The 16,266-nt window shown below is 42.3% G+C and overlaps 1 protein-coding gene across 2 annotated transcripts in view; it reads left to right on the plus strand.

Moving 5' to 3' along the window:
* The window catches only part of LOC119741479, a 29,327-nt gene that overhangs the window by 7,931 nt on the left and 5,130 nt on the right, over positions 1 to 16,266 (plus strand). For both annotated transcript variants that reach the window (XM_038217238.1, XM_038217236.1), the window contains 15 exons: positions 661 to 771; positions 2,350 to 2,502; positions 2,670 to 2,774; positions 3,252 to 3,392; positions 4,317 to 4,433; positions 5,189 to 5,308; positions 5,740 to 5,865; positions 6,006 to 6,071; positions 6,497 to 7,255; positions 8,307 to 8,357; positions 8,793 to 8,828; positions 9,532 to 9,666; positions 11,286 to 11,405; positions 12,168 to 12,422; positions 12,721 to 15,825. In XM_038217238.1, coding sequence (XP_038073166.1) covers positions 661 to 771; positions 2,350 to 2,502; positions 2,670 to 2,774; positions 3,252 to 3,392; positions 4,317 to 4,433; positions 5,189 to 5,308; positions 5,740 to 5,865; positions 6,006 to 6,071; positions 6,497 to 7,255; positions 8,307 to 8,357; positions 8,793 to 8,828; positions 9,532 to 9,666; positions 11,286 to 11,405; positions 12,168 to 12,422; positions 12,721 to 15,825 — 5,400 coding nt within the window. The remainder of the gene's footprint in view (positions 1 to 660; positions 772 to 2,349; positions 2,503 to 2,669; positions 2,775 to 3,251; positions 3,393 to 4,316; positions 4,434 to 5,188; positions 5,309 to 5,739; positions 5,866 to 6,005; positions 6,072 to 6,496; positions 7,256 to 8,306; positions 8,358 to 8,792; positions 8,829 to 9,531; positions 9,667 to 11,285; positions 11,406 to 12,167; positions 12,423 to 12,720; positions 15,826 to 16,266) is intronic.

Consider the following 16,266-nt stretch of genomic DNA (forward strand, 5'->3'; position numbering starts at 1 on the left):
CCCATTTCAAGTCAGTAAGTTTATCAACTTTGGACTAATTTATATCAAATGGGCCTATGGGGTTTACTATTTAGATTGTTTTTAGGGAATACGTATCACTCAATGATACGGATCAAAATATATTAACATTTGAACACGGCTCTCTTAAAACAAATGAAGCTACTAAATTGAAGTTGATTAAGGATCACTTTAGGTATCGTATGTAATCAAATCAATTAGTTGTTTTAACTATAATGGTCGATATACCATTTTTAAAAGAAATATTCGAACTTGAAAAAAAAATAGGTGAACTAGGTTTAAAAGAAATCTAAATCAGGCCTACATGAAATTTTTTTTAAGACTGATTAATGCGAAAAAAGAAAATATTTTGTGTTTGGCTTTTATTTTTGAGTTCTAGAATTTCATTAATACTTTACGTGAATTACGTCGTTTTTTCACGTTACAGTCTAGCCAACATGGTAAGGCTTAAACACTAATAAGTCAAACTGATTTATGAATAACAATAAGGAACAGGTTCGCAAGAATTCGCAAATGTTTTTTTTTTCACTCCACTACTTTTTTTGGAAGCAACTGCAAATTGAGAATCCATATTTTCTACTGAATTCCCCACATACCGGATCTGATTATACGGGTGTGACTTTCTGTTCTTTATATACCCAGCGTGCCGTGGTTTGGTCTGTTTTGGCGAGGCTGAACTTGATGGGTTACGGTGTCAATGCTGGTGCAGCGATCCAGGGCTAAAGTACGATTACTTCGCGGAAAAATGTCAAGGTAAGATATGCAGCCAGAACATATACCAAACATTTACAAAAAGATTTTAAGTCAATAGTTTTACTTTAAGATGCACGCTCCGTGCTCTTCAAATATGATTTTTTTGTCTCCTAACAAATTTTGTTTTCAATTTGTATGCTATATTTTAACAAAAAACTACTATATTCCGATTTTGGGCGTCTACAGCCCTCTGAAAAAGGATTTGCATTTTGCGCACAAATAAACCTGCTCTGCGAGAGCCGAATTATTGTCCGACAGCCAAATAATTCCATTTTTGTGGAGAAACAATTCAATAACTAAATGTAGGTGGATTTTATTAACTACGCTTGGTAACAGCATGGAGTATTGCGCTGTCGTCAACCTGTTATATTTTTTAAATAGTCTATACAGTATAACCATATCTTCTTGACTTCATGACGTAAAACCCCGCACACATTTTTATCGCAACGCAACCCTGATGTTGTTTACCGTTTGTGACATAAAGGCATTAGTAACGCTCAACTGGAATCACAACCTAAGTAAAGCGTACAGAACGTGATCTGTTAGAGTCTTCATATCAAGCTTAAAAAATTACTACGTCACAAGTGCTAGTTTCAAGGCCGTTTTACGAATAAACCATACTCCATGACCATTCCGAGTAACATAGGCTACATCACACTGTTTACACGACATATGGAGATTCAACCAAATCTGGAAATGAATCCGTTGGAATACAGGTGCTCTTAACATTGGTGCTTTGCGATTGGCACAGGCATGCACTCACTCACACACAAAAATTGACCCGTGATGAACCTTGATCTTAAAGCGTAAAGTAAAACGCCACAGCAACAATCTGTTTAAGTCAGCATAATCGTCACCGATGGGGTGGTGCACTGAAAGATGTGAAAATCAATTGCAAAATGTGATTTGTATTGCTGTGTAAGTTCATTTTGACAATTATCACTGTCATTATTTTGCATCCGGTACTTCCAAATACCTCATAAGAACTCTGTAGAGTCTTTTCACATTTGCCCATGTCTTCTTAAGTATTGACAACAAATCTAGACAGTTTAGAATATTGTGTAACAATTAAGATATACATATTAACGTTTTCATCACTGAAATAGTTGTTCGCCCAATCTGGAAGAGAATGATATTGTGTAATTATTTATTTCTGGTAATGAAACCATGCGAGGATTCTCAAAAGCTTGTAGCTCACAAGCCTGAATAAACTTGTAGGGAGAAGAAAATGAGAAGAAATTACAGTTTTAGAGGTGGGAGAAAAACTCCAGAAGATTATTCTGGGGAAAACCCACTCGAGCGGGGACTGAAAAGCCAATCCACATGTTGGCACAGGCGGGTTACAGCGGTGGATGGCGAGAAAAGTACCAACCTGACACCCCTTTGAATGCATGAAGGAAGAGTTCCCGAACCCATTTACGAAAGAAAAAAAAACTGGTCACGATTACTAAAATACACGAATGCCATAAATATACTTACCCAGCCCCAACTTTTCCAATCAGTTGCACATGTGCAATGACACGGCCCGGCTAAACATTATGTTTTTCTTTTCTTTTTTCTTTACTTGTTCTCATAAAGACATCAATGAATGTGCCTTGGGTACACATGACTGCGAGCAGGGATGCATCAACACAGAAGGCAGTTTCTTGTGCTACTGCTTCCGAGACTTCTCCCTCGACACAGACGAGACTTCATGTTCCCCCTCCCCGGCACCGGATCCTAGCAACACGAGTAAGCTTTTTTTCATATGACATACTGGGGGTATTCAGATGTGATACAAATTTATGTGGGGTGGATTGAGGTGGCTAAGTAAACCACCCATAAACTTAGCCTGCTGGATCGGCATTACATGTGGTTTAAACATCAAAACGTGGTTTATTTCTGATTTTTTTTTGTAGTGTGCTTTGGGAAATGCCCGGGATCGTCAGGGCTCAACCTTTTGAATTGCAACTGCATGTGCGACAGAGGCTTTGTTTACAGCGAGGAGGAACAGGCTTGCATAGGTGAGAGAAAAATAAACATTTAAAGAACCCTTGTGCTAAAAGGTGACAAAACAAAATGTTGCAATTATTCCAAAATAATTTGTAGCGGTATAATTATGAGGGAACCTAAGAAAGTCTGCTCATACAGATAATTACTTCTTTTCAGATATTTTTTACTCAAAACCTAATTTCAATCCTACTCGAGATACAGTGGCAATTAAAACGTGTTGCACTTTTGAGGGCTGATGTGTTTCTAAGAGATACACATGGTGACAAAAGGATCCCAATATTTACATTGAAAGAAACGCATATTTTTCAATCGGATAGGCCTCAGTTTTGTTTCAGAAGAGGAATACCATAACATTAGTCTAGGAATACCTAATACAATGTATCGTTCTTGACATCTTTATACATATATTGTTTCTCATTGGTTCAAATCAGAAAGATATATCTAACAAGCGATCACTTACTTTTACATGTTTATGTGTGTTTATGTAGACAGAAATGAATGCAGAGAGTATCTGGGCTGGTGTCAGGGAGTCTGTGAGAATGAACTGGGTTCCTACACGTGCACGTGTCCACAAGGAACAGTGCTAGACGCTGACGGATGGGCGTGCAATGAACCCGTCACTCAAACAGGTAAGAAACAGGCACCAATTTCACGAGTTTTGGTACTCAGTAAGAATCATCTGGGAAACAGTCCAAGGGAGTGTACATCACACGACATTTTGGCTGCTGACCGGTCTTTCTTTAGCAAATTATTTCTATGTTTAGAAAATTCCTGAGCTTAGAACTCCATGAAATTGTCCCCAGACCTTGTGCTCAAAGTCTTGAGTGTTATATTCCATATGCCGTTTTCGTGCTGTGAGCGTGTTGGCGACTTAGACATGGCAGAGTGACAGACAATGATACAGTGGCGGCACATAGATAAATAGTGACGGCAACGAGGCCCATGAACGTAAAACTTCATGGGGCCCTTGAGCGATCTCCGGAATGCATGCTCACATCCTGCAGCTACGACACATTTTCTCCATGCCTTAATTTTATCCTGGCTAAAACCTGCAGCGATGCAGCGATGGTTCGGTGACGACACTAGTAACAGTAGTATAATTGATATCATCAATATTAAATGACAAACAAGTGAAAATCGCAATTAAATATTACAAATGAATTCAGTAAAGCCCTCCTGCTGTCTGAACATTCACAGACAGTCAACAAAATCATTCCTATTCCCCTGATATGACTTATACCAACAGTCATATCATATTTCAAGCAAGCACTGTAAATTCAGTCAACAGAAAAAAAACAGGCAAGTGATAGGCACAGCTTGCTTATCAATCACATACAGTCAAAGCATAGCTGTATCAAGTTACATAAGCAGTCACAGCCAGTCAATCCTGCTTTGTGTAGGCTGGGAGCTCTGAACTGTTAACAGTCACTTGACTGATTTTAAGTGAGAGGACAACTTGGCACAGAATGTATGTTTGCATAGGAGGGTTTACACAGTTTTTAACCAAAACAAAATGATTTGAAACCAGGTACCTTTTTTTTTACATTCTGTAGAAGAATTTCAGTGTCTTGATTATGAAGTCCTGTGCGATCATGGTAGCCAGTGTGTACACGAAGGCGTTATCTGTGATGGATACAATGACTGTGGGGATGGATCCGATGAAAAACTATGTAAGTGCTAATAAATCCACCAAAAACAAAACGTTTGAAAAGAGCATGCAGAGTGAAATATCAGTTGAACATTAAAGAAACTGAAAGAAGCATCTACATAAGAGTGTTAGAACTTTCGCTTTAGAATGATTATTGTGATATTGGAAATTGTATATACCTGAACTGGCCTCACTCCGTAGTCATATTTAGCAAGGAACATTTTGTCCTGGGAAATAAACCACTGAGGTGGTGTTTTCTTTAACACCTCCCTGCTCAATCAACCAAATCCAATCAAATATAAATTAAACTAATCTAACCCAACCCAACCAAAACAAACCTGACCAAATGTAACCCAACCAACCCTACTCAACCCACCAAAGCATACCAACCAAAGCTAACTAACTCAACCAAAACCAATCGACCCAAGTACACAACCCCACACGATCTAATCCAACACAACCTAGCCATACCCATCCCAATCTAAGCCACCCGAACCCAAATCCAACGATTCCAACCCACCCGAACCAACCCACCCCACCCGACCCCGACCCCGACCCAACCCAACCCAACCCCAACCCACCCCACCCCACCCACCCCACCCCACCCCAACCCAACCCAACCCAACCCAACCCAACCCAACCCAACCCAACCCAACCCAACCCAACCCAACCCAACCCAACCCAACCCAACCCAACCCAACCCAACCCAACCCAACCCAACCCAACCCAGCCCAACCAATCCCTGTTTTAATGTTCAGATTCTTGTTTCTCCCCCAGGCAAGCCAGTGTGTCGTCCCGACCAGTTTTCCTGCCCTAATGGACGCGCTTGTCTCGAGGAAGCGCTGAGATGCAACGGAGAAAACGACTGCCTGGATTACTCGGATGAACTGGATTGCCGTAAGTTTGCCGTAAACCATTCAAAAATACAATTTCAAGTCAAAACGGAGTCGTCAGGACTCTGGATGCATTCAAAAGAATCCGTGTAAATGATTCCCGACAACAGAGGAGTTTTCCATGTTCCGACAATGTTTCACATGCTGGAACCCATGCAGGCTGGGCAAGTAAGTGTGTATTTGGGAAACAATGAAATCTTTTTGTGGGAACCATTTGCAAAATATGCCCCTGAAAGTAGAAATGTTGCAGTTCCTCTGCAGTATACGACTCCTTTCATTTCTTGCTTATTTCCTAAGAATGAAAATTATTCTGTCATCTAAGTACATTATCAGTGGTTTATCAGAACACGGAGAAAATACAGCTCTAGTTCTGAAATTGTCTGTTGATACTTTCAATCTGTTACTCTGATAAACAGCTCCTTTTCCTTTCTTCAGCTTGCCAGGACGACCAAGATGAATGTCGCGCCTGGTCAAATCGAGGCGAGTGTGAAACCAATCCTGGATGGATGAACTGGAACTGTCGAGACAGCTGCAAAACCTGCTTAAATGACGACGGCACAGGTGCAAATCTTAGCCGAGATATTTTTAAGACCTGTCCTCAAACCATCAGCCAGTATTTCCCCGCTAACAAATATCTGTTTCTAGCTAACCCCACCAAAAAATCTCTCGATAAAACTACCCCGTTGACTTGTTCGTTTCAGAAAGTGGCGAAGTAGAGGAGAATGAGCTTCCGATGTTATTTTTCCTGCGAAATTCGGAAGACTTTGGTAAGAGATCAGGGGTAGACCTAGTTTGTATATTTATCAAAATTATGATTTGATAAATTAGATTTGGTAAATTGTTTTGTTTTACTCAACATTGTGGTATGTACCAATAATTATGTATGAATATTTTGATAAAATGACTTGACTCGTCTTTAAATAGATTTTCTTGTCTGGTGGTCTCAAACTACACAGCTCATCATAATTCATATTATTTTACGGATCGACCTCTAACAAAGTCATATTTAACTGTCTTTGTTTAAATCTATTTCATTGGATAAACAATAATAATGACGTACATTTCAGTTTCATCTTCAAGTTTGTTGGCTGAATGCCAGTCGCTATAGGCCTAAAAACTCCAGAGGGGAAAATCGGAATGTCCTAGCTCCTTTTCAAAGGATTCTAACAAAAACTATTTTGTTTGCTCGTAGCTTCGATCTTACAGTACACTCTCCGTAACATTGGGACCCGTGAGGAGGGATCGGGAAGCCGATGGCGCTGCTACACGATCACCGAAGTCCCCGCGGATGTCCGGGAAGAATTCCGACTGAGCTACGCCTACAGGAAGTACGTCCAGGCCTACAACATCCCAATTCTGGGCACGGAGCGAACCAACGAGGAGGCCATGAGGAGGGCCTGTTATATGGTCAGGTTCCTGCTGGCTGACAGGAGGGATATCAGAGAGGCTATTTACCGAGCCTGGGGACGGATAGCAGTCATGGGTGAAGACGAAGTAACGGTGATGATCCCTGAGCACTCCCACCTGCCGGAGGTGTACAACTCCGTGCGCGGGCTTGGCGGCACGCTCCACATCCCCGTGGCCTCGGGGGCCGCGGAGAATCTACTCTGCTTGAATAACGACCCCAACAGCCTCCAGGACATGTTCGTGCACGTCATGGCACAGACCATCAGAAGAGTGTCCATCACCACTATGACAATAAGCTACAACTCAAGACTAATGGGGGCCTACGTTAACGCCAGAAAGACCGGCCTTTGGGCGAACACCAGGGCACAGTACACGGTGGATGAGTACTTCGCTTACGGAGTCATGAGCTTCTTCGACGTGAGCGCTGACACCGAGATTGATTCCCGGGAGAAGTTACAGCGATACGATCCCGCGCTGTACAACTTAGTCAAGGAAGTCTTCCCTTGTATGAACACCATTGTAGATCGCTGCGATCCCGACAAAAGTAAGTGTCTTGAACGAAGTTATTTAATAAGCCCCAAGTCCTAAGGTTTTTGTTGTCTGAGTCGTGTTTCAAATGTACAAATGCAAAATGTAAGACCCCCTTTACACAGGGCTGCGACTTTTGGGCCTCCCTTGTGCGACCATAAAACTGGCCATGTCGCCGTTGGAGGCTCAAAGGAGGCCGAAATGGTTGCCTGGGTCGTTCAAAGGTGGTACACAGGATGTTCAGACATCGCCATGGACGCCATGGTCGCCGTAAATTTTTGAACATGTTCAAAACAGTCGCACAAAGGTCGCCGAGGAGGTTGGTTGCTCAAAGGTGGCTCAAATGAGGCAGAAGGGAGGCACAAGCATTGCCGTGGTTGCAGAATGGATGCACAACGGTCGGCCAATGGTCGCCACGTAATCTATCCGTTCTGTTGCAAATTTTACCGTCAATCTGGGCGATGCTTCTGCCCGGCCCTTGTGCCTCAAGGGTCGCCTAGGAGGCAGAAGCATGGCCGAATGGTCGCCCAATGATCGCCGTTAGTTGCCGTTGGTCGCCGATGATGGCACAGAGGAGGCACAGGGGAGGCTCAATGGTTGCCCAAACATTGCTCGGGGTCGCCTATGTTGCCTATAATCGCGTTGGTTGCCGTAGGTTGCACAGTGGAAGCACATGGGAGGCAAGCAAGTGGCTCAGTGGACGCACAGGTCGCTCGTAGCTAGACATGGAAATGCCCGAAAATTGCAGTTTTGGTGGTTCAAGGGAGGCACAAGGATCGCTGCAGGAGCAGTTACGTAGAAACAGGATTGTCCGGGTTCAGGCGACCATTTAGCGTCCTGGCCATTTTGTGGTTGCTCATAGGTGGTACATAGCGTAGCTGAAGGCCGCGGCCTTACAAAGAATCCATACCGGATCAAGTCCCTGTTTGCATCAACAAGAGGTTACTTATAATAATTGATAATTTTAATATTCTTTACTTTTTTCCCAATATTGTACGTTTTTCTACACTTTCATAATGAGGTAACAATACTTTTAACATCAGATGTGCATATCCTTTTGCCAATAGGTAAAACTTACTCGGAACAGATCAGAATGAACTGCAACGAGGGTGAACCAGGTATTTAAAAAAATAGTGATATTTTCAACCCAAAAGCCCACAAAAATCGAGTATGGACTTAACAAAATAATGCGTGATTGATTCACAAATTTCACGACACGCAGCATACAGATAAGGTTGATAAAGTTACGAAGACTGGCGTCTTATGAAATGGTAGAGTTTGATGATGTCCCTGCCAGATTAAATGCTTCAAAAGCACGTGGTTTTGCAGTTAAATACTAATGATGAATTCATCTAATAACAATGTAGGTTTAGATTAAAGTTGTAAGCGATTTTTTTCTTTTGCGAGTTTTATTTTTAATACCATGACAAAATTCGTGTTGCCTTTGTTTGAATGATTCCTTTGCACTCCCCCCCCCCCCAATATCAAAATGCTATCAAGATCAACATTAAGACAGTGATTAAATTGGTCCCGTTTCTCTATTTTTTTTTTAGATCGCGAGCTGGATCCAGATACGATGGGAGAGGAAGGTAAAGCCATTTATTTTTTACAACAGACGCAATTAATGTTTAAAGAGGTTCAACTTTTTTTTTGTAATTCACTAAAAGTTCAGGGTTTACACACGTGACTTTATGTGATAATGATGAAATGTCATTATGGCAATATACCAGTTGCTGTATCCGATAATAATCAAGTAAATTTTACATGCTTCGTTTTACCTCTTCCTCTTGTAACATAAAGCTCGCGCCAGGTGAACAAATAGTAAATCCATTCTTTATTTAAATTTTAACCCCCAACTTAGTTTTGATGCAAATTCCATTGAATTCTAACTAGGCTGTGGCTTCGCCGGAGCCCGGTCCTCACAAAAAAATGACCATAGTGCGAACGTCTTCTCACGGCCATGGCTAAAGGTCGCGTCCGAATTACGTGGCTGCGGCTTTCCCTTTCCTTATCCTGCCTCAATGCAGCTACACATGAACCTATGGTAGCGGCTGAAACCATTTCCACGTATATCACTGTCGGCCGCAGTCGAGTAACTCGGATGTGGCATGATGCGTCTGCGGCTTGGGCAGAAAAGAAATACCGTTTTTTTTTAGTTTTGGCAAGTTGAACTTATAGTATTGGAGGACTCCGACATCGAGGGCCAGCTGCAGCTTGGTTGGTTAGTAAGTCCTGATTCGGGGGTTAATCGTGTTCAATCAAAGCTTGATCAAGCTGATCTTATTCCTCCAGTGTGCAGAAATATGCACCACGAATGTCCCCAATGGAAGACTGAGGGTGGATGCGAGAACAACGCGGGCTGGATGAGCGACCACTGCCCCATATCGTGCGGAACTTGCCCCGAGCCGAAAGAGGAGACTGTTGACGGTATTTCAATTTCAAAGATCTGAGTATCGGTTGCTGTGTTGCAGTTTTGTAGGGGAAACGGAAATATGTGTGAATGTTTGGATCAGTAGGGCGAGGAAGTACAGAGTTGAGGGTTTGAAATGTGAAACAATTATGTTACAATTAGGCAGGAGAACCAAAATACGGGTGATGGTTGGAAATAGATAGCAAGGAGGGTTTTGCTGAAGAAGGGTTCTAAACGTTAAGTATGTAAGCCGTGAAAGAATGTTGCATGACCACGAGATAAAGAATTTGAGAGAAAGATAGCAGACCAAAGAAACAAGAACGATTATTTTCATCTTAAGTTAGAGAAAACGAAATTTTAAATATAAAGGACCCAAATCTCCAACATAATTCGAGTAAGCCTAAGGAAAAAAATAATACGACTAACATATTCTTTTAAAGAATTAGATACAAAAACGTACAAAGGAAGAAGTCACGAGATCAAGTGTGTGTTGAAAGACATATGGTTGAAGCCAGAATGAGGTGGTTGGCGAGAAGTCTGAATTAAAAAAAAGAGAAAGTTGATAAGTTGACTTGCTCAAAATACCGAGACTAAGCTAGATATAGCAAGCTTGAAGAAAACATAAATTATATTAAGTAGCCAAGTTTTACTTTTGGACAGTTTAACGGTCCCGACCACGACAAAGAACTGACGGACTGACGACAACCATTTTAACGGAGTAATGTGCCACGACCTCCACCGAATCCCACCTTTCAAACCTTTTCCCCTCCCGTTCTCCCTTTTTTTTTTAGCATGTCTGCATGGAACATTAACTCTGCATGGTTGTGTAAACGCTTGATTCTAATAACAGACTGTTTGTAACATTTTGCACTAAAGAAAACCACTGGGATGTTGTTATTTTGCTAGCTTGTATCAAGCAGGATCATTCGTCTTGAGACATTTGATAATTGTTCATGATTTCATGATATATCCCTTGCTGATTTCCGATTATAACGATCTCCGATGATTTGTCCACAAGACAGACAGACAAAGAGTACATGGAATAACCAGTTTGATTCTTGTCTCAGTATCCTAAAGGGCTTCCTTCCTATAAGTCAATTCTGATCCAGTTACGGCTAAAATGATAGGTAGAAAAGGTTTTAAAGGCTGCATATTTATTTCCGTACATTTTATGAAAAAAAAAAGATACTGTTGATTACATGCTTTCATTTATATCTTAATTTGCATTTCCCGTGCATCTTTATTAGTGTGTACCACTGGATTGAGAGGAGATAAATGTGGAAATCCGGTTTTATAAATGGGAGGAAAAAAACCTGGAAAGCAATAGTCTGGGTAAAGCACATGCACTGGAAGAAACCAAATCATAATAATGCCGAAGTAGGAGTCGAACCACGGACAAGGAAAGCACTACTCCAACTTGGTATCCAAACTACGGACAATGCCAGACACTTTTATTTTCATTTGTTTTATGAAAATACTTTTGTGTTCCTTTTCTTGGCAGCATTTCCTTTTCAGATATTTCATTTATTCTTTTGCTCTTGTCCGTTATTTTTGAATCACTGCAATTGACCACACACTGTGACCAGTAGTAATCCCTTCTAGGCCCCAATGAATAATACAACCTTAAATTGCCCAGAACTGTCAGCGTGTCGAGACACCGACGAGCAATGCCAAACATGGGTCCAGGAAGGGCGGTGCGACAGCCACGATGGATGGATGGAGCTTTTCTGCGAGAAGAGCTGCAATATGTGCAGAGGTAAAACAAAAACTTGCCCTATCTCACCAAAATGGCCGAAGGGTTGTAAACATGAGGACCTTTGAAGGGTTGGGAGCATGGAGGTGAAACCTGAGGCATTTTAATAGCTTTTTAGTAGATCAAAAATAAGAATTTTCACCTGTGGGAGGTTGACCAATGTAGAGACAGGACTTCAGCGGGGAGGATGGTGGGGATTAAACTTCTCCCTTGATAAAACCCAGCGAGCTATAAAAAATGTTTGAAACATTTTGCCAGTTGCACGAATTCCAACCTTATATATAGAGGAGGCCTTGGTGTAGCCCACGGCCTGCTTGAAGTTGAGGATTCTTTGGCAAGAGTGGTGTTGTTGAGAGTGTTCCAATTTCAAAACTGATGCAACATCTGAAGTTTAGTCTGAAGTTCTTTTTGCCTTAAATAATATGCAAGTTCCTGTGGATACTCAGTTTATTTATTATTTTAACTGGGTAGCCCATTCAGTGGAATCCACTGGACTCCCATGGGGACCAGTAAAGTGAAGACAATATGAAGCAATTATAATTTTATACTTGGAAGGAAAACCCAAGAAGAATATTTTAAGGAAAACCCACGGAAACTCAATTCACATAATGGCCCAGGCAGAAATCAAACCCGGGTCACAGCCGTGGAAGGCGAGGAAAGTACCGATACGTCAACCTGACTCCCCTCGGTAGGGATAACATATAGGCCTACTGATGATGAGGACAGCCTCTTTTTCAGCTTAACTCTGGATAATTTCTTTCCCAGATAAACAAGGGATAGACATACAACAGGAGGATGAGGAACAAACTCCGCCACCCTCTGATGGAGATGTTGTTGTTGTTGTTGATGATAATGAGGAAGATGTGGATGATGGTGACGATGACGATGATGATGATGATGATGATGTGCAGTGTGTCGATGGCCACTTTCTTTGTGACATCAATGCTGAGGCAGGGGAGTGCATCACCAATGAATCATGGATGCGGGAACACTGTCCTTTAAGCTGCCATTTCTGTACAGGTAAATGATTAAGTACCATAACTGCAACCCGTAGCCTAGACAAAAATCAAATTCAATGCACTACCCCTCAGAGGGGTTGGGATTTTTCTCCTGACCTGCAGGTAATTATCATGGTCAAATCTTTAAACGATAAAACGCTAGACCAACAGATCTTATTCAACACAAATAAATCTATATTGTGCCTTTGAAAAATGAAAGGCCTTAAGCTGAAATTAGTAAACAATAAAATTGGTCAATATGTTTTCCAGAGTTCAAATTAAGACGTTTTCTCAAATTTATTGTATGATCCTTTTCACAGACTCAGAAACCCAAGTGATGTGTCAAGACAGTGACCCCATCTGCAGTGAATTGGCCAAGGAGGGAAACTGCGAAACAGGATGGATCAAAGCCAACTGCAAAAAGAGCTGCAATGTTTGTTCTGCCACTGATAAAGAACAGACAACCTCGACTGCCACTATCTGTGAAGATATTGGTCCTTTCTGTACTGATTTTGCTGATAAAGGTGATTGCACCAACAACACAGAGTATATGGAAGCAAACTGCCCAGAGAGTTGTGGTTATTGCGGCAACTCTGAAACAGAGGAGCCCGAGACTATCTGTGCAGATTTGGACCCTCTCTGCATTGGTTGGGCAGAATCAGGCGAATGCATATACAGCCCGGACTACATGCAAGTCAACTGTCCTGCAAGCTGTGGCTTTTGCAGTGGTCCTGGAGTGACACCTGTCGAGCCAGAGTGTGCTGACGTTGATCGCTACTGCCCCGATTGGGCTGCTGAAGGCGACTGCCAGACCAACCCAGAATGGATGGAGGTAAACTGTATGGTCAGTTGCGGCATCTGTGGCAACCCACATAACAGCCAGTGCTTCGACACTGACCCATACTGTGTTGATTGGGCAGAATCAGGAAACTGCGAGTCTGACCGAGACTGGATGGTTGTTAACTGTCCACAGAGTTGCGGTCTCTGTCATGGGCCTCTAGTCACCCAGCAGCCGACTGCAAGTACCCAGACTTCTTCCAATGGGCCGAACTGTAAGGACACTGACGTGCTTTGTCCAGACTGGGCTTTCTATGGAGGCTGCTATCAGAACCCAGAGTGGATGCTCCCAAACTGTGCCTACAGTTGCAACTCCTGCCATTACATTGAATCAAACGATACTCGCGTGGACCTGGAACCATCAGAGGAGCCGCTTGGATGCCAAGACAGGTACAGGCTTTGTTATGAGTGGGCATTTATCGGTGGCTGTCTAACCATCCCAGAGTGGATGCTGGCAAATTGTCCGGTAAGCTGCGACTTGTGTGGTGACAGGCAGATCGTTACAGGCTTGCCACCTCCAGCCACAACCAATGCCCAGACAAATGAAGATCATGATGAGGAGTCACAGAATAGTGAAGTATCAGATTGGATAGGTGAAGGCATCCAAACAAGTGACTCATGGAGAGAAAGCCAAATAACTCATTTGTGGGAAGAGAGTGAATTTGAAGACTCATTTGATGAAAACAGTCACTCATCAGTTGAGGTTGTAAGTAACTTACCCGATACAGGAGTGTCACATAGTGAATTCGTCACTGAATCTACTGACATATTTACCCAGGACACAGAAGTTTCAATGAATACAGACTCATTTGAGGAAAACAGCAACTCAACAGTTGACATCATGAGTAACCTACCTGATGTAGAAGTTTCTCAAGATGAACTTGTTACTGAAACTGCCAGCCAATTTACCAAGTACACAGGAATCTCCCAAAATGAAGACTCAGTTGATGAAAACAGAGACTCGACAGTTGAGCTCATGAGTAACTTACCTGACTTAGGAGTTTCGCGGAATGAATTTGTCACTGAATATGCTGAAAAATTTACCCAGGACAAAGGAGTCTCCCAAAATGAAGGCTTATATGATGAAAACAGGGAATCGGCAATTGATGGCATGAGTAACTTACCTGAAACAGGAGTTTCTCGAAATGCATTTGTTACTCAATCTGCTGACAAATTCACCCGATTTAATGTTGGAACAAAACCAGCAGAACAAATGGGCACAATCACAGGTGAAAGAGGGCAACTGCAAACCTCCGTGACACCATCTTCCCACTCCTCCACTAGCTTGTCAAGTCAACTTACCAACTCATCGGATAAAGTAGTTCCAACAACGTTTCATGAGGTAAGCAAGTTTCAAACCACTGAAGCGTTTAACCATGTCAAGCAATTACCTACAACTGAGAGTATATTCTCTGACCCTTCAGAGGATGTACTCAGGACCTCATCACCCTCTGAGGCCACTAAACCACAAAAAGAATCAACTTGGGAATCACCTTCTGTTACCACACACAGAACAAAAAGAACCACAGAGCCAGTGACAAGTAACCATCAAACGACCTCCAAGTTTTTCACCAGATCTTCAGGAGTGAGTACCATTTCACTTCAAAAAGTAAGCAGTACGTCTGCAAACAAGCAAGTATTTACAGGAGCAACTGGTACACTAATGAGTGATCCTATTAAAATACACAGAACCTATCCCAATACCGCACCATCTGAAGGAAGCATGTCATTTAGAACAACTGACTCATCAACGTCTACTGACTCCACCAACAGAATGACCACACCTGTAACTGTTGCAGATTCCAAAAGGACCCATTCACCAAATTTGTTCACCACATCTGAACATTTAGGACATCGTACAACACTTACACAGCTCCTTCACAGATTAACCCAAATGCCACAAGAGAATGGCACCCCAGTGACTGAAGAATTGACAAAGCAGCCCACTGCTCCAATCACCGATGAGGTTTTGAGGATATCAACAACCACGGAGCCCCATGGCAGTCCTCCAACTGATGACTGCATTGACAAACGTCGAAGGTGCCCGGTCTGGGCTTCCAACGGGGGTTGCACAAAACGCGCATCGTTCATGCGCAAAAACTGCAGGGCCAGCTGCAATTTATGCGAAGTCATTGTAGACGAACCAATGTTCTTGGGAACATCACCACCACCAACCACCGTCGAGAGTCCTATGTTTGACTGCACTGACACCAGCAAGTTTTGCCCTGTATGGGCGTCTAATGGAGGATGTGCATCTAATCCCCGCTATATGCTAATCAACTGCAGAAGAAGCTGCGACTCTTGTGATTACACATCGAGTCTCGCTGAGGATGAATACGATGAAGTCTCAGGGTCTGAAGATGACAACCTAGTATCAAATAATGATGAAGAGTCCTTCCTCGTCACAAAAATGACAACTTTGTTTCCAACTCAAGATACAGTGATGATCGGAACGACCGACACAGAAGAGTGTTTGGACTCAGATGTATTATGCACAGCGTGGGCAAAGAATGGCGGATGTGTGGAAAACCCAGGCTGGATGCTTCCAAACTGCAGGAAAAGCTGTAACTCCTGTGATTATGTTGAAGGTTTGTATTAAAGTCTCAATTTTACTTCAATTCGTTTTGCGGATTGTGTGATTAAGCCAAGAATTTACAGAACACAGGGCTCAGGAAAGTTTTTGCCTAAGCACATTCTGCACTCAATAGTCAGTAATTTGATTTATTTAATATCCCAATACAGATTAATTTAATTACTTTAAGATTGAATAACAAGAACCACTTCCTATTCACCTGCCTTTTTCTGTATTTAGCTGTTCCAGTGTGGAATTACTTCAAATAAGGGCCCTCTCGTTGAGATGATCAGCCTAAACGACAAAGCTCCAACACAACAGCCTCTCCAAACAAGCCAGGCATTTTCCTAAAAAAAAGAAGCTTTAAATGACACATAGCAATATGTCATGAAGATTTCAATTTTGAATGTCCTTTAGAGACTGCATGACAGAAAGCTCAGTTTTAACAGAGCTGCTT

The sequence above is a fragment of the Patiria miniata genome, unplaced genomic scaffold, assembly GCF_015706575.1.
Source record: "Patiria miniata isolate m_02_andy unplaced genomic scaffold, ASM1570657v1 HiC_scaffold_5, whole genome shotgun sequence".
NCBI classification, from domain to species: domain Eukaryota; kingdom Metazoa; phylum Echinodermata; class Asteroidea; order Valvatida; family Asterinidae; genus Patiria; species Patiria miniata.